The following is a 24,324-nucleotide window of genomic DNA, read 5'->3' as shown; positions in this document are numbered from 1 at the left end:
AAAAAACAAAATTCTGAGGTATATAGGCTGAGAAAATGACCCTACTTCTCACTTTATATTAGTAAACAGTCTTCTAATGAGTTTATGATCTTATTCGCTAGTTTCAAATCTTCAATACAGCAAGATGGTCATTTGTAAATTATGGTTCCATTTACAAAATATGAGACAATAAGCAGGGTATGCTTTAAGGCTACATTGCGAGTTGGCGTGTCCTCAAGTTCTCAGTCAGATCCAATCAGGAGATACTCCCCAGCTCCATGCTCTCATCCAAATATGGTCACTTCTGGCTCAGAAAAATCCACTATAGAGATGGCCATATTGCCAAACTTGAGGCTTCAAAACAGTAGTTGGTCATTTATAATAGTTAATTGTGTAGAGATAAACAGGAAATGTGGGGCAAGAGAGGGATTGGAGAGGGTGGAAAAAGCCCACTAGAAGTTATTTATTGATTTATTTTTTATTCTATATCATCATGTGTTTGAGAAGCCTGAACATTAAACCAACAATATCATTTAGCACTTACCGTAAGTACTTTTTTTCCTGGCAATCATGTTTATGTGGGCAACACATTGATACAGATGTCCTGGGGTGAAGTGTTCTTAACAATACCTTTTTGCTGGAATGAGGCCACGAATGTTTCTGTCACCGTACGCTCCGTCAAGCTTGTTGTCCTGTGTCACAGCTAAAGAGTGAGCTGGAGCTCTCCTCCCAGCAGCAGAGCAGGCTGAACGAGGTTATTCGAGCCATCACACAGGTATGAGGACACATTTCAGTCTTAGTGCCGTTTTTCTCTTTGAAAATGTGACCTCCTCTCAGAGACACTTCTCCTCTTTGTCAAAACTTTGAGTGATGCACCGTCACTGTACCAGTGTTGAAAAAGGTTGTGTTTACTGTACTGTCCACAATGCCACTGTCAGGATAAAATAACAGGTTAGCATCAAATATGAGCTTGCCTTTGCTCATTATGTCATTGGCTTATTGGCTTGTTTTGCCTCTCTTGTAGGTCATAGCATTCTCAGGAGCCATTGGTTTGCAGTCCAACAGTGCTTGTTTGGTGGGTCATTTGCATTTGGCCCATATGTCCACCAGTCACAGTCACACAGCAGGTAGGTGCAGGTGTGAACCTTCTTGTTACCACAATTGAGTGGAATGGAGTCGACTAAAGTCCTTCTCTGTCCTCAAAATGTGTTTGATATGTTTTCTCTTCTCCGGTCTTCCTCTCAGTTCCTCAGGATTTCAGTTACCTCTCAGAGAAAAGTGTCATCAGATCCATCATTGACTTCCTCACAGAGGCAGGAAAAAAAGGTTTGTTGAGAAGTTTATAACTACCTTTTATTATCACCACTTTGAAGATAATATATATATAGAAATAATTATTGACATTGCCTGCATATGTTACAATTTCATGACCTTATTTTTGGGAGTAACCTCTCTTCCTGTGGGTGCAGGTCCAGAGTTTTCCCATCCAGCCGTGGTTAAGACTGCCCTGACCCCCCTGGCATCAGTTGGAGCCAGCTTCCAGTACCCACCCATCAACTGGAGTGCTGTCCTGTCTCCTCTGATGAGACTCAGCTTCGGTAAGAGTTATTACATATTTATGTTGTTATACCTAGGGGCTTGCAGAGCCAAAGCACCAAACTCAGCGTCTTTTTCCTTTTACAGGAGAGGATGTACAGCATCAGTGTGTCGTGCTGGCAGCGTGTCAAGCTCAATCCTCTCAGAGTGCTTCTCTTTTTCTGGGCTCCTGGCTGTCACCGCCCCTTGTGCACAGTCTCAGTGTAAGTTCCTCTTAAGGGTTTCTGTATCAGGTCCCAGTGATTACTTTATTTACTCACGGAAATCCTACACAGTATAGCCTTACTGATGCATCTACATGGTTGATATTATTAGCTGATGTAAGCTCCCAGATATATCAGTTTCTGCATGTATGCTGGACAATTGGCAGCAAAGCTTTTCAAGTTCAGGAATATATAAGATATGCCAAATATAGTTAATCTGTTAGAGGATGCACCGTGTCAGTGTTTTATTTTGTGGTGTTAAACCAAAGCCATATTTAAAGTGCTCAACACCAAAAGGTAAGACACACACACATGTTCAGGACACAGTGGACAATTCTCAATTTCAACAATTTATTCTGGCCGTAACAACTAACATACTAACGTTTCGGCCTAGTGGCTTTCTGCCCTCTATCACTCCCAATGAGCACATCAGCTCCTTGCATAGTAGTCAGTGAATGTGGCATGTGAAGAACTCTTGAGTGGTCGCTAGACTTGACTATAGTCAAATAGACTTCTTTCTCCTCCAGCCCCAGACTCGGGCTCACCTATATGAGAACTTGGGCCTGTGGATGAAGCATGTTGCTGAGGACAAGCTCCAGGTCCATGTGGAGAGTCTGGGTCTGCAGCAGTTCCAAGAGGACCTTCGTCCCCAGCGTCTGTCTTTGTGCCGCTCCCTACTTCGGGGCCTCAATCAGGCCATGGCCCTCCCAAACCCCCCCAACAACTGCTGGACCATCCTCTGCTCCACCACCGAGAAGATCTTCACCCTCCTGCCAAACCACATCCAGGTACAGGGCAGAAAGGACATCCATGTTTATGCATTCAGAAACTACTTTATACCCGACACTCAAATCATTTTCATTCACATTTCAGCCACTGTCAGTTTTTACACATCCGCAACAAATACCTCTTGTACTTCAGCTTCAACTGACATTTCTATTGCTTTTACCTCTTACGCTTCAACAAAAACTTGATCACAGCTAAACATAAACCCTGACAATATAGGTCACCTCCACAGATCACTGCTGCAGTCAGGTTGATTAACAGGCGTGAAGTTAATCTACTTTTTAACCACAAAAGTAATCTCTGAGCTCTCCTGCCATTTGTGAATAGGTTAGGATCAGATCACAATCCAGTGTGTGGTAGTGGGTGTGTATGTTGTAACTGTACAATGTCATTCACTTTGTTTTAGGATAATGAAGTGGATTTCTATGTGGGAATCGCCAAATGTCTGTCTGAGATGTCTGATTCAGAGATTGACCGAATCGCTCAAGTTACAGAGGTACAGTATGATGTGACAATAAGTTCAAAATGTTTTAACATTTTGTCTTTAATCCATACAAATTAAAAAAAATTTTACAAGGAACTTTTCATTGGTTATGAAACGGTGTCAATTTAATACTGATGGTACTATATGACCATCAGCAAGAAAATAAGAGTTTTAGGCTTACATGGGAATGTTGCTAGCTTTAAGCTTTCTTTGTGTCATCGTCGGCATATTACAGTTCTAATCTCACAGAGAAACAAATTTAACATTTACCACATCGCAACCAGCTGTGTAAAAAAAATAAAAGTAGTGTTAAAATGAAAACTGTTGCCAGCCAGTGGTTAGCAGCATTAGTGGTTTAGAAAAGCTAGAGGTTAGGCCTGCACGATATGAGGAAAATCTGCGATATGCGATAACACTGTTCAATATTGCTATAACGATATAACTTGCGATAAATAAACAAATATCGAAGTTTGCATATTATTAACTATACAGTTTATAATGGCTAATGTTAGTTTTGAATTGTTCGTGTAGGTCTTTATGGTTGTATTGCAGGTGGTGATGGAGGTTGATTGTATTTCCTCTAGAAGTTGCAATAACTGCTCGCCACGTTTTACACAGTACCTGTTTTTATAAGTCATCGTCTCTCCTGAATCCAAATAAGTCCATATAGCAGAAGTGCTGTTTCTCTTCACCACAAGGTCTTTGTCGACCACATTTTCATCACTTTCCTCTCCTCCCTCAGCCATCATAACCTGGCAATCACCACCGAACTGATGCCGATTAATTTTGTCAGGGTAGCTAACGGCTAGCTGGGGCTTCATCTGATTGGCCCTTGAATCCAGGGCTCCATCTGATAGGCTAAATGTTGGCATGCTCAAGGTGCATGCATGGTGCATGTAAACAAAATGATTTTTCTTATTCATTGCGTGACAGACAGTCTTTTGCGATGTGTTTATTGCACATGTTCATATCACGATGACAATGAAAATTCAATATATCGGGCAGCCCTATTAGAGGTATAAAAATACTGTTGAACATTCAGTATTTGTAAATGAAAGTGGAAACGGTGGTGAACCAAGATCTGTACTGTGTCCTGTTTAGGCTGGGATGGAGAAGGCCTGCTTCATCCTGGCTTACTTGACCTCCCAGGGCAGAGTTCCTCTCCTGGGTCTTAATGATATCATTGCTGGTGTGCTTCGTGGTTGGCCAAGCCAAAGAGTTGGCTGGATCCTCCTGCAGACATTTTACCAGTGTCGCCTGGCCACCAGCTCCAACACAGGTTATCCCAGAAATTACTCAAACTTCTCTTTTTGCATTCACATCATATAGAAAGTGACAAAGCATATGTGAAAATATTTCAAGTTATAAATAAATACTGTGCAATACTACACATTAGGTTTTCCAATGCATAAATAGGGGGGATGAGATCACTAGTCGAGATTTTTAAATTCCACACAAAATGGTTTTAATGATTGATTTAATGGCAACACGGTACATTCTCTTCAATACATGTATGTTGTAGTCCTCCAGTCCTCAGTCGGTTTGCTCTTGTTACAGGCGTTTCCAAACGGATGGAGTGGCTCCTGGAGCTGATGGGCCACATCCGAAATGTTGCCTATGGGGCAACTCCTGTCATATGTGGAGACACCAAACTGGTATGTTTCTGAGCAGTTCTGGAAAACTGCAGTGTGTCTTTTTAAACAGACACTGTCATGTCACAGATGACAGAGCCTGTGTTTACAGCCCTGTGTTTCAGCATGTAGGCGAGAGTTAAGGGCTCCTCAGGAATTACTGTCATTCCTGAGGCGGATTGGAATGCAGCTCCAGTCTTGTTGAATGTGTCTACTAATATAAGTTAAAAGAGGCTTCACATTTTAGTTGATCTTACCTAAAGGTAAATTGAACATCAAAAGGTCTTGTACAAATTATTAAAATGGGTTGTCTTTGTTAAACAACGGTGTTCTTTTATTAGGGTCTTTTGGGTTTTTTCTGCTTTGTAAGTCATTTCTGTCACTCTAGATAACTGAAATAATAACTTAAAACAACAACAGTGATTTGCTTTGGTTTAAGAAACACAAACTGTCACAAAGGTTGTTGAATGTATGAATGTTTTCAGTCATCCAGGTCATGGTAATTCTAAGTGCTGTATCGTAGGCAACTGGATGTGTGTTAGTTTCTTGAAGACATTTCACCTGTCATCCAAGAGGCTTCTTCAGTTCTAACCAACTGGAGGGGAGTTTGCAGGCTTCTAAACTCTGTGTGGGAGTGTCCTTACAGAGTTGTTTAGGACATGTGTGAGCTCTGAGTTTCAGAGTTGTTAGGGGCCACTTGAAGACTCTGCTGTCCACTTACATTTGAAGGAGAAAAATCTTTCCCCTCGAGGACAGCAATGTAGACATCTTGGCCAGAGAAGACAGGTGGTTTGAAGGAGGAGTAAAAGAATCCAACTATGTCAAACTGGAACGACCGTCTTTAAACAGAGGAGGTGGCCTACAACATTACTTATAACCCACCTACAATGCAGTACTGAGTTTCCCCCCCAGACAGCTTAACAACCGTTCACACCTGAGCTCACCTAGCCCTAGCAACCCACATGAAGGCCAGTTGGCTCAGCAACCCAATGTCCCTAACGACTCTGAAACTCAGAGCTCAAATGTGTCCTCCCAGACATAGTTTAAAAGCTAGCCATCTCCTCTCCAGTTAATTAGAACACAAGAAGCTTCTTGGATGAGAGGTGAAACATCTTCAAGAAACTGAAAACTGACATCCAGTTGCCTATGATACAGCACTGACATATCTAAAAATGACTAGGCTATTGTTATATATTTTGTTGAGATGTGTACTTAGCCCAAATGTTTCCAATGAAACCCAAAAGTTAGTTGTTTCCTGCTTGGTATTCCATCACACTCATTGTTAGTCACATTGTCTGACGATGATGTCTTTAAAAATGGAACACCACCAATTTAGCATCACTCTGTTAACATTGTTGGACTCATAGTGGACTCATAGTGGACTGTCTAAAATAAAGGATCTAAAACATGCAGCAGAACCAGAGATATTGTTTAGTGAGATACTGCCTTGCACCAGATGTATGGATGAACAGCAGGCCATGGAAATGTGCTCTTGAAACCTGGTCAGACTCACTCACTACAGATAGTATTTTATATTCTGACTAGCTGAATGTAGATTTATTTTATTTTTCTGCAGGCCACAGATTTCCTGTTTCAGGTTTTTGCTGCTGCTGTAGTTTCCTGGGGTGACCACTTCATGCCCCTCCTTCTTGGCATTAGGGCTCAGTGGTCCCCGTGGCAGCCCGACTCAAAGCCCGAAGCAATACAACACAGTCTTTACGGTGAGGAGTCACTCACTGAACACACCCTGCCGCAGTGCCTGCTGGGAATGTCCAACAGCCTGGCTCTGCTTCTGAACAAAGAGCCCTGGAGCAGCCAGACACACAAGGTAAGTGTGTTGGATGTCAACTCTTTTAATTTGAAAAGCAATGGTTCAGGTTTTTAGAGCTGAACAAGATACTGAAAACCTCTGTGTGTGTGTGTGTGTGTGTGTGTGTGTGTGTGTGTGTGTGTGTGTGTGTGTGTGTGTGTGTGTGTCAGTTCATAGACTGGCTTCTCAGCATCACAGAAGGTCCTGAACAGTGCCTGTCAGCCACGACCATCAGCACAGCCAAAGGTCAGAACACAACATGAATATAACACACACTACTGAGTTCTTTATTTCACCTCTATGAAGAGGATAAGGAAGTATCATGTTGCTGTTATATATGTTTAAACTTTGGCTAATTTACAACATCAAGAAAGAAATGTGTCAGATGTGACAAGAATGTGACGGGAAAGACATAACAGTCTGTCCTGTCTCCTAATACCACTTTGTACCACAAGAGGTGATAGTCTGATAGCCCCCATAGTTTCAGCTGGGAGATGTATGCCAGCAACTAAGTCTAGTAAGTCAACAAAGTAAACTTTGAAGACAAAAAGGAAATGTTTTTACCCCTTTTTTTCTTTTTTCTATTTTTCATTGTCTTTTACTGAACTAAGACGAGCTCAATTGCCTTGTTTACTCATCGTAACACACACTTCAGTCCAACTGGACATAAACTAAATAATGCTCACCAAAACGGTCTTGGTTTGTCTTTCGACAGTTGCCTCTGGTTTGGTTGAAAATTTTAAAATAAATCCTCAGTTCACAGAGTAAGATGTGAAAATGCACTGATCTCCGTTCTCCACTTCAAAAGAATAAACAGAACCACGACTGGGTCTAAATGAGAATGTTTATTAACTGAATAAATACTAACACAAATGACTTGCCGTATACAAGCGATCAAAATGACGATAGTAAATGGAATGAGGAAAAGATCTGTTTAGTACGGATTCTGGTAACTAATACTGAATGAAGATGTGAAAAGGGGAATTACTGACATAAGTTTATTATTATTATTATTATTATTATTATTATTATTATTATTATTATTATTATTGTTGTATAATTTTGACATCAACCAAGTCATGAGCAGTTTGAGTTCAGCCTACTTTTAGATGTGAAGGCTGGTCCAGAGTTGAGAACTCGGTCAGAACCAAAGAACTGGATGTTCAACTCTGGGCATTGTTGCCCCTGAGATCATGTGTGGTTCGGTCGAATAGCTCTGCTGGGTGTCTTCTCACTGGAAGCAGCTCAGTGATCGTATGTGTAAGACGGGAGGTTCCGTTTGGGTCTCGCGGTTAGCTGGTCGATGACAAAATATTACTTTGTTTCTGTAGGCTTTACTGGGTAACTTAAAAAGATTTGGCTCTGGCCAAAAACAACAAGAAGTCCAGTCCAGTCTTATCCAGTTCTCATAACACAGAGAACTGAGATGTTTTCCGTTTTATTTGGTTTTACAAATGGAACCACAGTCAATATACAAAATAACAGATTTCTACAAAGTGATGTCATTAAAAACACATGATGTCAAATAATAGATTTTTAAAAATATTCACCCTTTCAAAGTGACGGACCTAATTCAACAGCGGTCCAGCCAGTTGGTGCCAGTAGTGCAGTTTTAAAGAAAAACTTCAATGAGGAGGAAACACTGTTGGTATTGGTAAACTGGAAACGCACATCCCGTCTTTCCTCTTACACTGAGAGCACACGTTTACACACGTTTGCTCAAAATGAACATTCCTTGTTTGATGGATTATCTGATTGTCCTCGCATATCTTCGTTTCAGCTGCCCTGCTGGCCCTGAAGTCCTCTGCTGAGTTCAAGAAGAAAGCTGTGTGGACCAGAGCTTACGGATGGTAGCCGTCGGGAGCTACACCACACTGTTACAATAGCATGTGTGGACACAGCTGGGACTCACTGCAGCATCATGGACTTGTAGACAAACTGCACTTTGCCTTTGTAGCTCTGCTTCACTCGCATATGAGAATGCCTGGAGGAATGTGCTCAGAACAATGTATACCTATTCAAAGTTCATCAAATAAAGCAAATGTTTAATCAGTTTGAATTTCATTTTGTGGACTGTGAGCTCAAGGTCTTCTGATATAGATATTAATGATGACATGGCTTGATGACCTCAAACTCCCCTCAAAATTAAACATACATATTCTTTCTTTACACCTTTAGTGCCATTCATCTGTTTAGATTGTTTTGGTGTGAGCTTTTAGAAATATCTGACCATGATATCTGCATTCTCTCTTATATAGGTGGCTGAGATGGTACTGTGTTTATAAAATGCCGCAAAAAATGCATGTGACAAACTCAACAGCATTGTAGAAACCATATCACCATGGAAGTGTGCATCTACTCATGGACCGACTCGTGATTTTTGACAGCACAAGATGTAAACATTAATGGTGCGCACCTCAGCTTAGCTGTAATGTTAGCTTGCCTAGCTAGCTAGCCTCCTGTCCATAAGTAGATGTAAGCTTATGGGCAGTGATACAAAAAATGTAACCAGGTTTAGTTCCACTATGTTGGAGAGAAAACATACCTCTCTACAGCTGATATCTAACAAAACTCTCAGCTCACACCAAAACAATGTGAGTGGAATAATAGCACTCCAGGTAAGCGGGAATATATATATATATTTCATTGTGGGTTGAATTGTCCCTTTAAACCAGAGGCGACCTGAGGTATTATTTCCTTTTCATCTTCTTCCATTTCTCCAGGTGGTGTCGTCTCTCCTTCAGCAGTTGCCACACTGTCAGAGAGGCCCCTGAAAAGACAGCACCAGTGTTTTTTCAGTATTATTAATTAAGTATAGTAATCAGTATGTATTTGTCAGTTCATTATGAGGTATACATTTAGCCGCAAAACAAAATACTTGCTGCAGGTGTAAGGCAGTTTACAAACAAAAACTAAAAGTGGGCCATCCCATACCAGTTCACCTCTGGCTGGCCAGTTCATGACATGGATTTTCTTGAAAAAAAATCAATGTTCATACTTATGTTAAATTGATGGGACCTTCTGATATCCTATATCTGTACTCCAAATAAATTTTTGACATTTGGCGCTCAGATCTCAAGGTAATTATTTTTATGATTGTATGTGTGTTTTAAACCTCAACAACGTCTTGTGTTTACTGGATTGGTTTGAAATTTAACGTTGGCATCATAAAAAACCCTGAGGATTATTTACGACATGTTTTTAAATGTTTACAGAAATCAAATCAATAACAATCTTTTATTACTCCAAAGACCAATCTTTCATAAGTAAAAATCCACATCTTTGCTAAAACACTTATCCAAGAAGGATTATCTCAATTTCCGAGTTGTATTTTTAAGCAATTTAAAAAAGTTTGTGGGAGTCCTTTTCCTGATTTTGTGGCCTTCAGTCTTCTCCTACACACCTGTTGACCTTAAGGTGTGCAAAAGCTGTACCTTTTTAAACTTTTCATCATCGGTGGGATTATTTCATAGATACACATTTGTAGTGTGTTTACATTCAGCCATCGCAGAAGTCAGGAAACAACTGTTGCCTATGTTAAGGTGTAGAGGAGAGAAGATGTACTGAGCAGAGAGTGATCACACTCTCTCTCTCTCTCTCTTGCTCTGTTATTATTTGCACCATTTTTGGGGGTAAAACACCAGAATCAAGCCTGCATTTGCATGAAAAACAGGTCTACCTAACTGTCAACACTCCATGAGGAGCCCAAGTTGGCAGGAAAAATGCAGACTTTGCATTTTAATGCAAATGAGTGTTTTCCCCCAAAAGTGGCATAAATCTGAACACACCCATATGATGTGCCTTTGCTCATGGCCTGCCTGCGCTTGCCTCTCCTTTCCAATTCTACTAGTAACTGAAACAAATAATAGCAAAGATGTTCATCCTCTTGCTTGCGTAATGTACATGTTACATCGCCACTAGACATACATGGTCCCTAAAGGTTAACTTAATTCTGTCCCCTGTGCTACTGAAAGGTGGAGGTGGAGAGGGCGGACAAATGGGGTGCGAGGGGAAGTGTGGCTGACACGAATGGTTTGTTTTGTGCTAACATGTTTTGTGCTGGACTGTGACCACAAGTCAAATCTCAATCTAACATTAAGCACCTTTAAAGTTTCCAGCTGTCTGATACCTGTTGAGCCTGTTTTCATTGGGGTTAGGAAATTTATGAGTTGCAGCTTGTTAAGGTTTGGTTTGTTGGATATGCAAATGATCTTGTTCTCTTCAGACAAAACATTAATCTTAGTTCCTCAGCTCAATACGGATGCCACAGCTAACCCAGTGAAAATTAAGCAGTTGCTGGGGTTTAGAATACACATACAAATATCACAAAAAGGCTGAAATTTAGTTCCGAGGGCCAAACTTCAAAAATGTATTCAGAATACAGCTTTAGGATTTTTATAAGGTCTTGTGAATTCAATTGAAGTTTTTTGCATGAGTGTTTCCAAGAAAATCCACGATCCATCACTGATGTAAACCTTTGCATAGTGTTTTGTGGCGTGAAAAGCCTTTTAAACTGTCTGGCCCCTTTACAGTACAGTCCCCTTCATTGTTCTGACACAGAGCTGAAGGTGTTTCAGGTTGAACGCTGGCTCACTCGTCTTACCCAGAGCAAGAAAAGGCAGGTAGAGCATCAGGAGGACGGGTAGGTGCACGTGTGCCGACACTGTTGAATTCAACGGTTTGGAGTTCGCTGCTGTTGGCTCAACATAAGGCAGCGCCTGGTATATAGTGACGCCTGAGGAAGAAGGACACAAACAGTCACGCAGGAACACATGGGAGACGCCGAACTATTCCTTTAAAGGGAAGGGTCACTACAAGATTACCTTTAGTGCTATTTATCACATCGACAGGACTCTGCCGCAAACTCTCAACTGACACCAAAACAATCTAGATGATAAATAGCACTTCAGGTAAGAGGGATATTGTTTTTGGGTGTACTGTCCCTTTCCCTTTGTTCACACTGAACACAGTATGCTTATTACAGCACACCTGTTAAGAAGCTGTCTAAAGCAGTCAAATAAAGACACACTACATGTGTTGTTTTGAAGGAACACACGCTGGTGTGGTGTGTCGCTGATGGACCAGAGCTTCTCAGCCGCCTGCAGCGTGTGATTGTTTGCAGTGGACTTGTGTTGAGCCTCACACACTCGGCAGAGGCCGGATGTACTTTCTTTACACACTTCCTGACATTTTATCATCTCTTCTGCTTTGCCAACTAATTTCCTGTAAGCCAACACGACTTCCTTTGTGTCTTTGTCACTTTGAAGTAGTTCATACTGCTCAGCAGTGTCGGATAAGCTACAATATAACGTATAGAACTAATAACATATTGTTTAGAATCCTAAATGTAGTGAGATGCAGTCTGAGGCCCGTGTAGCCATTTGGTCGGTTTTCATAAATACAAGGAAGTTGATGGAACAATTCAGTCACCTTCAGTGGCCACTGACAGGATGTATATGGGGATCCAGAGTGTGTAGCGAGTCCACAGCATGGCGATGGAGGGTTTGTCCAAGAGACACAGCAGCTCATGCGGGTACCTGTCATCACACACGGCACACATCAAAAATGTTTGATGGGGTTTCCGACTGAGGGCAAAATGACACAGTATGACTCAATAACTGAAAGTTGATTTGGCCAGAGCCATCCCATAGTGAGCCATCGCCATGATCGCCATCACGCTGGGCAGACCTCTCTGGAGCTTGGAGAAAAGACTATTCTTCTACACTCAATGTTGTTCACCGTGATCCATGATCCTGCTGCAGCTCTCTGTACACCTGCCGCTGTATTTATAGTCAACATGAGCTGATCATCCACTTACTGAAGAACAGCAGGCAATTCACTACTCCATCGCTTCATTACACGCTCATCTCACATGGTATAACAAGACACCATATTACAAAACCTATATATGTTCCTGTAATACATATTAAAGCGGCCAAAAATAAATACATTACCACATCATAAAATATTATATTCTTTGAAAATATGCTTGTTTGCTCAGTTTACAGTACAAAGAGCAACGGAGAACAAAGTGGAACTCATTTTCTTTCTTAGTTGAACAGCACTTCTCTTCTTCCACACCGACACTCAGTCCAGTTTCAACAGTAAGTAAGACACAGTAAGATCTCAACTGGGCACTCGACCTCTACTATTTAGATCAATTATTAACGACACAGTTCTTAGGATACCATAATTATTAGTTTCAACCCGTTGCTTTCCAAAGGAGATAAAAATCTTGTTTTAGCTACTTGACTGCTGTATTTTACTGTATATTGACTTCACTTGGGGGATTTTCCCAAATAATTTTGAATTTTATGGGGGATGATAGAGGCCCTACAGCAAGTTTAGGATCTGGGTACCACTAACAGTTTCACTTAGTCCAGCCATTCCTAGAGGCTACACTATAGAGGATTTATGCATTGGAACCGAGGGTAACACAATGAAATAACACAAATCCAAAAATGCCCCTAAGGGTCCGTCAAGCAAAACAAAAGAGGAACCCTGCAGTCCAGTGCATATCACAAGTCAATGGATCCAAGTCGGTATTCCAACAAAATGCATTAAGTCTAAATACGCCCTACTACTTCTGCTTGAGAAAAACATAGACGCCCGCAGCAATAGAATGTTTGTATGGCAAGCAACTACGTCAGTCGACTAACAAGAGACAGGAGGAGTGAGAGGAGACAACACTTCTATCAAGCACAAATCAGCTGACTTGAGCCATTACAACGTTATTAAAGCTACATTAATTAAGAAGTGATATAAGATAAATGTGTCAGAGAATGCTGGGCCTGCTGCATCCCGCTTAAGTACAATGGAGTGCAGTATAAGCAGCAAGGGATCATGGGACGTGTTGTCAATGTTAATCCACCACTGACGAAGATATATCTACTTGATTTAGGGTCATGTATTAATTTTTATTCACTTTATGTTTAGTGACATTTAGTCTCCTTCTCCGACTTCCTCCCTCACTCTGACTCTCTCCTTGAGGTTATAGTGACCAGTCACCTTGAGTAAAACTTCAGATTTCTCTGGTTTGAACATTGTTTGAAACATTTGGAATAATGTAAGTGCACGACTCGACAACATGTTTATACCAATGATCCCTTAAATGTGATCATCAAAACACTTGATGTTGTGAGGGGGGCAGGACAGTTTGTTTTTCTGCATTATCTCGAACAAGAAGAGTTGTTCATATCAGCCCGTACCCGCAACAGGAGTACCAATATGGACACATCGGCCGATGATATCAGCCAATTGATACATCGGTCGGGGTCCGTAAGAAAGATCTAGTCGATTTTAGGACATTTTAACGAGGAAATGTTGCCTGTTATATCTTTAATCTGATGGGGGCAGCTAGGAAGTCTGAACTCCGAAGATTTATCACCTGAGGGTCGTGAATATTCACAGCAGTTACCCTAACTGTCAGGATTAGACCAAACTAACAGATAATAGAGACCCCGACTGGCCCCACTGCCAGTGAGGCAATAACAAACCATACAGTATACATTTAATATTGGTGAAATACCGTAGGAGGTCCATTATGTTCCACAAGAAGAACTGAGCACACACGACTGGTTTACTCTGGATCTCCTCCAGCATGATGATCATGATCAGCAGCAGGTTCTTCTCCAGAACCTGAAAGAACAGAGATCATGCACTATCCACCGAGCCCCTCGCACGGCTAAAGAGCTCTTGATTACATATTTATTACATTTTATAAGATCCACATGATTAATGATTGAATTCCAGTAAGAGGTGGAGCTGTGATACACACTTGGATGAAGCGAGGAAGGAGTCTGGCTTTCTCAATCCTGTCTGCGATGTGGAAGAGCTCCAAGATGGAAAGCAGCTGGCACAGACTCATCACAAAGCCAACGGAGTAAAATGTGTCTGCTAAGGCATCTGCAAAGTGAAAAATCATATTTTATCACACTAACTTGTGCCAACTGGTAGAGACTCGTGATCCTGTCCTACTGAGCTAAAATCAATCATTATTTAAAGGAACAGTTCAACCTAAAATGAATATCCCATCATCATCACCTCTGCACATGCAGATGGAAAGTCGGGGGGAGTTTCACAGTCCACAAACCATTTCTGGAGCTTTACAGCAAAACAACGTTGCAGCATCCTCCTAAACAACTTAAGTAGCTGGGGACTTTATTCAAAACAGAATAAACAACAATATTAAAAAAAAGAAAACTGCTGGCTCCATATGCAGTAATCCAAGTCTCCAGACAGACCACAACAGTGACTAAATTTTATTTTTTGGGTGAAGTGTTCCTTTAAATGGGCTTCTTTCTCATACCGATCTTAAAAAGCTTCTTGTATTGTACATATGAATCCGTGTGTCATCCGCTGGGCTGTTCAGTCTGAGTTGCTTGAGTCTTATGCTGAATGTTCCGCGTTGGTAAATCTTACCTCGACCAAATGTGAGGAACCTGGCTATGCTATTGGCTAATATCCACGTGTGTCCACAGAACTGGAACAGGTTGTAAGAGAAAATATAGGCGAGCCTGAAGCTGAGCCTGTAAGAGAAAAAAATTAATTTGGTTAGTACTAGAACAGGTTTACATGCTTTAATGTTAAAAAAAAACACAATTGTTTTCTCATCTTGTCCAGTGCTGCAGCTCTGTATTCACCCTCTATCTTAGCTCCTGTCTCTTGAAGACTCGCCCAGTCTGCTCTAATTGGTCAGCTCACGTATGCCTGAGCCAGCGCCGCTAATAACACCGGAGCAGCTGTGTCAAATCCATTCTTAAGTGCCAAACAACAAGGTGTCGTTAAAGTTTAATCAGCAAAAAATGTATAATAAAGGTTATGGTAAAGATTTCCTTAATCTTCCCTAACACAGATGAAAATAACCCTTCATTGAAAATGGCATCAGCAATGATAGAAGAATGGAATGGCTGACTGCAGACAGAAAAATCCTCCCCAGGTAGTTTTGAACTCTTTGTGTATGATCTGTGGGCTCATGCTGGATATAAAACCTTCAAAAATAAGAACTAATCCCTCTTTACAGGAGTTAATCTTAGAAAGTTGACAGTAATAGAAGCTCTGTCTGTGATCAGCCTGACATTCCTCAACACGCCCTGCAGATACAGAACATTCCTCCCACGGCGAGAACACCGCTGCTCGATTCCCACAACACTCACTCACATTCTCCCCATGAAGTCTCCTTCTGGTCCTTGTGTTGCAGGTAAAAAAAAGGAGCTGCTCATAATCCCTGTCAGACTTTGAGGAGAATCATTTTTCCAGGTGCAGTTTGTGGCTCCTTGAAGCAGTTTTTCTCCCAGTAAACGGAAAAACACGCCTCTTACTTCATCGTCCTTCACAAGTGGAGGCAGAGAAAAATGAAGCAATATGAGAGTTTCCTTCTGCTTCCTCAGGCTGATTCTTACACTTCTTACTGTGCAGCGAGTAGGAAGTGGACATTCCATGTGTGAATGTGACGTCAGATAGTCCCAGCCCCCTGAACTGAAAAACTATAGACACAGACTCGGGAGAGAGAGGAGCAGCAGGAGAACACTGAGCCACACACACACACACACACACACACACAGAAAACATGTCTATGGTATTAGAATTGGCAGTAGGAACGAGTGAAACACTTCTGGATCCCCTGAGCTGAATACCACACCACCGTCTCATAACCTTGCACTGAAAGTGAAGTGGGTGAAGGAGTGAAGGGTTAGTTATTGACATACTACTGTTGTACTATAGAAAACAACAGCACACATTACATACTGTATAAGCTATACATTTCCACACAAAACAGCTTTGAAATCTTATCAACATTAGAGACACCAATTCACTTGTTAAATCTAGAAAGAAAACAGTATGGTATGTTTAAACTTAAGACAACGTTATTCATCCTTTTGGGAGGTTCCCTCAAGGAAATTGAAGATGATGAGGATGATGATATTCTACATTTTGTCAGCAAATCCCATGAGAATAGCAAGGCAACAACGCTCTCTCATTCATCTCCAAACCCACTGGCGCCTACAAACCCATCTTCAGAAACACCTCAGAAGTAAAAAAAAAAAAAAAAAAAAAACACAAAACAAAAAAAATACATTTTTAGAAAAGGTTCAGGATCAAAACCAGTTGCTCTCTATAGGTTTTTTTTTTTTTTTTTTTTTTTTTTTAATCAAAAATGACCTAAACAGAACATTTAACTACATTTACACAGCCCATCTTGAATTTCTTTAAGGATAATAATTGAATTGTAATCTCCTTGTTGTTTTGTGTGTGTGTCACTGCCGATTTTGTTTTTATTTGTATGTATGTATGTATGTATGTATGTATGTATGTATGTATGTCCGGTTTTTTTCCAATAACACTTTGAAAACCAATACAAAAAGATGTCAGAAAAGAAACTCTGAGACTATTATCAGCAGTGGATTAAGATTTATTTGGTGTTTATTACCAGAATAAAACACTGGCAATGAACATTACAACAAATCATGGATATGTTCAAACTTTACATTTCCTTATGTTTCATTTTTTGTTTCGGTTGAATTTACAGTGTTTTCTAACACAGTGCTTATGCTCCGGTTATAAAAAAAAAAAAACACCTGGTTCTGAAAGCATTGTGTTTAACTTAAAATACGTGTTTTGACAACCATAAAAATGGCTGGAGATACCCGAGGTCTATTTAAAAATATCCAGTGGCATCTCACTTATAATGTTGAAATGCCTTTGGACAACAGTAGCTCTCTGTGGCACAGAGGACGGAGATCATCAGGTGTTGATTCACAAAGTGCTTGTTGATAAGATCGGTTCATTGTTGGTTTGACTATGCACATTTGAAGAAAAATATAAAACATCAACAGCTATACTTAAATCAAAACGTTCACAAAATGAAAACATACAATAACACAATATATATAAAGAATGTAGAACTTTGATCACCCTGAAGCCTGTGGCTGGCTCTATAACAGCCACGAGCATTTACTCAAATGTCTTTGCATCAGTGTTGTAATTGTTATAACAATGATAATTATTAATTTTAAGTTATCAAATTGATCCCAACGTGTTACAGTCGCAGGTGTTGAGGGATTATGAAAAATAACCAGAAGTCAGATAGATAGAAATCACACATGTGAATGGTACGTCATTAAAAAAGTATCTGATATGAAACTGTAATTAAGTATCAAAAGTACAAGTAAAACTGAATGCTACATATACGTACTTGAATGTACTTTATTTACTGTATACTATGGGTGGGCTGATTATCTGCCTTGACGATTATCGCATGAAAGCTTATTTTATTATTTAGATCAGCGTTATTTTTATTAAATTGCATATCAAGTGAATTATCCTCATTTGGCTCCGATGCAGCATATAAACTGTGAAGTAACTAAACTTATCAAATAATGTAGTAGTGTCAAAGGTATGACATTTACCTAACTGGAGTGGAAGTTTAAAAGGAGCAGAAACTGGAAATACCAGTATCTCAAAATTGTACTTTACTAAAGCATTCAAGTAAATTTACTCAGTTACATTCCACCCCTGCAGATGCTGCTCTCAAAAAAATGGTATGCACTGCTCTCTAGTGGTGGAAATAATGAACTCCGCCTGCCGATATCACATTCAGTATCAAGAGTCAAACTGAATAAGACACAAACAGCGCAGAAGCAGTTCAGTTTGAATACAGCATGATTTTAGTGAAGCTTGTAAAACTCAGTGAGGAGTTTGTAATCTGTGGCACCAGCCTTTCTTCCAGGGTTAGGGTTAGGGTTAGCTTGTGATTGTGTTTTGGTACATTTGTTTATAAAGATGCTTTTCTTACATTTCTTAAAAACAAAAATAATGACTACAAAAGATGAGCTGTGGTTTTAGGGGGGATTGTTTACTTGTACTGCTGAATAACAGTTAAATTCCTGGTGTCTGTTCAGCCAGGTGGTCCCAAACCTGGCAACCTCACTGTGATAACTCCAGGAAGTTGCACCTGACTGTGGTTCGCCAACAAGCATTCCAGCATTTACCACCCTCTGAAACCACAAACTGTCATTTTGACATTCCTGTTTGTGTGTTCGCTTGGTTCACTATGTCCTTTAAAGGGGCTCTATGTAACAATTTATTAGGAATCTACATTTATGAATAAGTTTTTTATCGGCCATATTTGAGCAGATTATATGACCCAGGTCAGATTTCCTGCAACAGTCCAAAGGACTGTTATTATGCAGGTTCTCAGTGCCTCTTCTCAGCGCCTTTCTGGAGAGAGCAACAGTAGCTAACGTTAGTTTAGAAATGGAGTCCATTAACATAAACTAACTTCCAGCACAACACAGAGCTCCTTTACCTTGGCTGGTTGTTAAGGCTTTTCAGGGGCTAGTAAAAATTCTATTACATGTAAAAACTGACATAGGCTCTAGGATTTGGATACTCTTATTATATTTAGTGGAGTGTGAAGACAATGAAATCTTGTATTTTTTCTCAGGTCAGTGGGAGACTGCAGGTAATTCCAACCTGTATTTAGAGAGGTAAAGAGTAACACATGCACAGGCTTCTAGTCCGCCACAGGTGGACACATAATTAGACCTTTAGAGTGAAGTTCAGATTCAAGAGCACATGATGGATATAATCTTTTAATATCTCTGCTGCCCCCTCGCTGTGCTGATGAAAGGCCAGTGACAGATGGAAAACAGATTAGTGTGGTTCTAAGGTCTCTGACCTGAGATAGTTGTTCACACTCCTCTCTGAAATTACAGCTCATTTTCTGTATCAGGGGCTGCACTGCACTCAAGAACCCCACGACAGAGTTTATGCTGTTAGTCATGACCTTTCTGCCACTGCTGTGGAGTCCATGATAGCAAGTCAGAGTGTTAAAGGCAGAGAAGAATCCAGTTGGTGAACGTAAAAAAAACAAGGCAAAGATCCACAGTTTTTTTTTATGACACAATGAGTGATGTGACTTCGGGTGTTTATTCCTGCAGAAGGTCTGGCTCCATTCGAGGCTCTATAGCCGGCTCGAAGCAGTTTAGCAGTGGCTCTTGCCCTCCGCTCCACACAGCACTCCACAAACATTATTTGTTTTATGTTTGTGAAGAGCCCCCAAGGAGCAGAAGTTTTATATTGTACGTTTTATCAGTCATTTATTTATTTATTTATTTTATTGACACATGAAATCATGATATTCTTTCCAGATTTCTTTTCTCTGATAAAACGTTGCAGTGGTTTGAATATTATCTCTCCAACTGTGAGCAATGTGTTATTATAAATAATCTTCTATATTAAATCTTCTATATTAAAGACTACAACAACAACGAGTTCCACAGGGCTGTCTTCTCGGTCAACTTCTTTTCAGTTTATATACAAATAACTTAACATAATTATGCCTTTTCTGTCCGGAACTTCAGCATGTGGATTTCCTTACCTGCAGAAGTCAAACTGAATCCTGACTGGGATAATTTTAAACTCAGTTTTTAAAGAAAGATGAGTCATGTAGCCGTGTTTGAACTGGTCACCTAGATATAGGCATGGCAGACTCAGGTATGCCGGAGCCTGCAATGCTCACAACTTTACTGGCTGCCCAGGGAATGGAGCCTGTCTAAATGCAAAGACGGCTCCCTGCATGTCATACTACCATTGTTGGTGTCGGGCGTAAATTTTTTCTTGACTACTGTCTTGACTATCTATGTACATAATTACACATTTTTTTCTCAGTAACTTTAGCTGATCGCACTTTCATTAATTTTTATAAATCAATTACACAACTTAAATGTTAAATGTCACTGGCTACTCCCCAGCACTGGATATGACTAAACTATTTCTACAGGAGTGAGTAATATTCCTTGTGATTAGGAAACTGATTCTCATGTGTAAAATCAGCAGAGGACTGAAACTGACTCTATTAGCTGCTAAAGAAGACATCCGGCTGTGATGTGAGACACAGATAACTTTTACAAGTTCTTTTATGACTTCATAGAGCCCCAAGGTCCATTTTACATAAATGTATATATATATAAGTACCTAGCTTCATAATAATTTATGTTTCTGCCATGGAGACCTGCAGTGGACTGTATTTATGAGTGCACACTCTTCATTAATTAAGTTTCCTTCGTAATCCTTTTCGACTAATGGCCCAACATGATTGACTGCCTGCTGTTTTAATGTGGACTCCAGAAGTAACTGTATCTCCTCAAGACCTGCAGTCACCAGGCCGTCTCTCCAAAATAGTACTCTAAATATATCCTGTTTGTGTGACTTGGTTTACAGTATTTCAGCTCCAGTCCACAGCAGGATCAACAACCGAAGTTTTCTTTTTTTTTTTGGGGGGGGCAGCAGACAGTTGTAATTTCACCACACCTAAAAACTTGTCTCAGAAATGAATACGTTTCGAAGAAGCTTCCTATGCAGGGCAGCTGAGTGTCCCATTTTTGATTTTTTTAAATTAATTTCTAATCCATGTCATGTGGACTAAACTGGAAACCTTACGTTTCTTTTTACTGCAAATGTTAACGTGCAATTAGATTTTTTGTACATACATTATTATTACATAATATCATGTATATTGTGTGGCAGGCTTCGACCTCAAATGAGCAGCTACAGACTCCTGTAAAACTCCCCTGTGTACCCCCCTCATAGTTCATTACCTGATTCATGGCACCAGGTTTGCAGTGTGGCAGTTCGAATGTATAAGACCTCATATAATGTGTGCAGTATGCCTCAAAGTATCCTTCAAAAGAATGGCTTGACACCCATTGGGAGCCTCAGATGAATGGTTGTCAGGTCAGGTATCTTGGCCTCAGCCTGGTCTTGTTCAGTGTCGTAAGAGTGAACATTTGCTCACAAATACAGTACACATGTAGAGCCGATTAAACTGAGCATCCCTTTTGGCATGGGGCCTCATTTTGAAAAGTCTAAACCAGGGGTCTGCGACATAAAGGACACCTTAGTTGAAAGAGTGACGGAGGAGGGACCACTAGAGTTTCTTGTATCAAATTGTGTTACCTCACCCTATGTAATTTCTCAGACATTTACTGAGGCGGAGGGTATGTCAGACTCTCCACTGGAGATCGCAACACCTAATCTCAGGTCAGACCTGATCTTTCGGTCAACATTGCGAGTCTCTGTACATTGTGGAGCCCACGGTACCATGGGAGGCTGCAGTTGGTGAAGCATACAAATGTAAATGCCTGAAGTGCGCAGGCATGGCAGCCAAGGGAGAGCAACGCGGTGCTCCCTGCAGAGGTTGGGTGTAGAGGGTTTGTAGCCAGGTCAGAAACAGGCTCCTGAAGAATATGGGGGTTTGAGGATAAGCTTTCCGATAATCCATCAAGTTGCCATCAGAGGCTGCTAAGCGAAGCACCACCTTGCTTTGGGGGAAGAGAGAGGACTGCAACTGGGCTGCGGGGGGGGGGGGCAAACCTGGGATGCCAGGTGATGCCATTGAGCCCTCTGGAGTGTTGTGGGCCTGGTGCCCACCTGATATTCCCGATGATTTGATTACTCCTCTACTCAAAACACCAGGTATGACTGATTGTTCAAAGGGATTGTAAGTTGCAAAATGATCGATAAGAATGTTTTAACACTGGTAAGCGATACACATAACTAGCCAATATGTTTCAACACAGTTAGCTAGCTACCTCACCATTGAAGACCTAGGTTATCAGTCAAAATAGTTCTAATTTTGGCTGCCACAGCATCACTGGAAAGCTGACACTGACCACTTCAGGATGATATTGAGACAGTAAGACTTAAAACTGCATACCAAAACTAAAAATGTGTTCAGAACAAGCTAAAGCACAGAATACCTGCATTGTATTACCACAGATGATATATTTTTCTAACTTATGAGTATAGTATATAGGTTGGATACTTGTTTTACTTGTAGAGCCAAGTTTCCCCAAGTTAGTCTCTGGGTCATCTCTGGTTTCCCACCCAGCATCTACTGTATTACACTGCTTGGTGGGAGGGGGGGGGTTGTTGCCTAACAACAGCAGACATCACAACCCCCTTCATAGCCTGGTGGTGAGTTCAGGGCCCCTGCCAGCCAACCATCCACATGCCAAGTTATTCATTCCAATTAGAGTGGTGTCCCTGGCGCTCAGCTACAGTGGTGGTTCTAGTCATTTAAATATCTGTGTCTCATCCCATTAACACTGGTGCTAAGATGCTTGGATATTATTAATATGTAGCTTATAGTAATGATTTTTATTTTAAAAAAATGTTTCCCTTTGATTTGAAACGAGTAAAAGAAAGGCTGTAGTCAGACTGTTTCTTTTTTTGAAACACAGCTGTTTGCAGGATGCATGGTGATGAGATAATGTATATTTTTGTTGCTATTTAAGATCAATTACTGTAATATGATGATGGTGAAACAAAGTGAACCTTGTTTTAGTGCCGCACCACAGAGCAGCTCCTCAGACACTGCGACTCCTCAGTTCATCCCCAGAATTGAGACTGTGTCATAATCAGCTAAAGGTTCCTTGTAGTATGTTTCAGAGGTTGGAGTTTCTATTTTCTCAGAGTTAGAACACTAGACAGTAAATCTTCTAATGAAAACGTTAAAAAGCTTCATACAGTTATATCATTAAGAAACCAGAAGCCACAACATTTGAATGAAGAACCTGATTGGAATCATTTATGATCAAATCTCTGTATAACACCCAAAACTCTTTAATATTATAGCAGGCACTACACATTGCTAAAGGTTCCAGATGAAATTACACCCAGATACATCTGTCATCTATGTAACTCTAACTGTCATAGAAAGCGAGCGTCCAGCAGACGTCATGTTCACAGACTTTATCTCAGCTGTCTCTTATCCTAATCTTTGTCCCTGTCTCTGTAACGCTGTTTCTCATGGCAACCTGCAGTGAAAGGATGGGTTCACGTTTTTTGTTCAAGTCCATCTGAAAACAATAGTAAGGAGCCTACATGAACATTGACCCGGGTTTTATTTGCTGTAATCATTCCTCCTGTTTATACTGGCCATGAGTAGATCCTTTCCAAATGCACATTCAATGTACAGGAAGTGATGGGGCCATTCATTCACATGCAGCGGTGAGTGACTGTATGTTGTTGGACTGTTTTGTTGCTGAGGGTCTGCTGCTTTTTTGCTTTATATCTCTTTGTCTTGTGTGTTGCTCTTCTGTTTGTTATATCATGGAAGTTATTAATCAAATAAAATTTAAAAAATACACAAAAAGGCAAGTCATGTAGTAACATTTTCAGGTTCACACTTTTATTTTGGGTGTCTACCAGAGAATGTTTACATGCTTTTAGTGTTCAATATAGACATTATTTTTTCTCTTACTGTCAATTCCTGCAGCACCTTTAGTCACCCTCTGTTGGATCTCTGTGCTCTGATTGGTCAGCTGGCACCAGCCTGAGCGGGTCTGCCCATGGTGTTACTGCCTCAGCTCTGCAGGTGTGTTTGAAACCACAATATATGTCTACAATGTGGGACCTTTAAAGCCAGGTTTCATTGAGACTTTCAGCTATGGGTGTGTACAGGCTGTCTTACTGTTTTACTTCAACTGCCAGAGCTGGACAACATAAAGCTTTCTCACTCCTATAAATGAGAGGAGCTGGTTTATGATCTCCAATCCCCATCCGACTGAGATCCCATCAGCCAAAACGGCCTGAGACAGTGTGTGGGTGTGCAGGGCTGATGAATTGTGTTTTCTCTTGCAATGACAGAACTAATAAAGTTGAGCTGTCCATGGTGCTGAAGAGTCACCTTGATGACATGTCCTGTGCTTTTTCAGCCTGATCAGTTTCACACAGACTGTGGGCTTGTTTGGGCCTCAGATGTTTAAAATTCTACTCCAAAAAGTTACCACTTAAGGCTGAAATTGGGGCCAAATTTCCAGGTCTGTTCAC

The 24,324-nt window shown here is 40.7% G+C and overlaps 2 protein-coding genes across 2 annotated transcripts in view; one reads left to right on the top strand and one right to left on the bottom strand.

Annotated features, from left to right (window-relative positions):
* The window catches only part of focad (focadhesin), a 54,299-nt gene extending 45,758 nt beyond the window's left edge, over positions 1 to 8,541 (top strand). Inside the window, exons 33-44 of the mRNA XM_030431116.1 lie at positions 683 to 754; positions 1,004 to 1,106; positions 1,225 to 1,305; positions 1,449 to 1,577; positions 1,663 to 1,778; positions 2,306 to 2,566; positions 2,971 to 3,060; positions 4,150 to 4,327; positions 4,606 to 4,703; positions 6,256 to 6,507; positions 6,660 to 6,735; positions 8,270 to 8,541. Coding sequence (XP_030286976.1) covers positions 683 to 754; positions 1,004 to 1,106; positions 1,225 to 1,305; positions 1,449 to 1,577; positions 1,663 to 1,778; positions 2,306 to 2,566; positions 2,971 to 3,060; positions 4,150 to 4,327; positions 4,606 to 4,703; positions 6,256 to 6,507; positions 6,660 to 6,735; positions 8,270 to 8,343 — 1,530 coding nt within the window. The 3' untranslated portion in view covers positions 8,344 to 8,541. The remainder of the gene's footprint in view (positions 1 to 682; positions 755 to 1,003; positions 1,107 to 1,224; positions 1,306 to 1,448; positions 1,578 to 1,662; positions 1,779 to 2,305; positions 2,567 to 2,970; positions 3,061 to 4,149; positions 4,328 to 4,605; positions 4,704 to 6,255; positions 6,508 to 6,659; positions 6,736 to 8,269) is intronic.
* On the bottom strand, positions 7,878 to 15,926 carry hacd4 (3-hydroxyacyl-CoA dehydratase 4). Its single transcript, XM_030431117.1, has 7 exons — positions 15,649 to 15,926; positions 14,911 to 15,017; positions 14,267 to 14,394; positions 14,018 to 14,127; positions 11,920 to 12,026; positions 11,093 to 11,224; positions 7,878 to 9,259 (listed from the first exon to the last, which is right to left on the bottom strand). The coding sequence occupies exons 1-7, from the start codon at positions 15,708 to 15,710 to the stop codon at positions 9,180 to 9,182; spliced, it is 726 nt and encodes a 241-aa protein (XP_030286977.1). The 5' UTR covers positions 15,711 to 15,926; the 3' UTR covers positions 7,878 to 9,179.
* Positions 15,927 to 24,324: the final 8,398 nt, after the last annotated feature.

The sequence above is a fragment of the Sparus aurata genome, chromosome 10, assembly GCF_900880675.1.
Source record: "Sparus aurata chromosome 10, fSpaAur1.1, whole genome shotgun sequence".
NCBI classification, from domain to species: Eukaryota; Metazoa; Chordata; class Actinopteri; order Spariformes; family Sparidae; genus Sparus; species Sparus aurata.
Note: the sequence above shows the minus strand (reverse complement) of the source record. Positions and strands in the feature narration are given on the sequence as shown.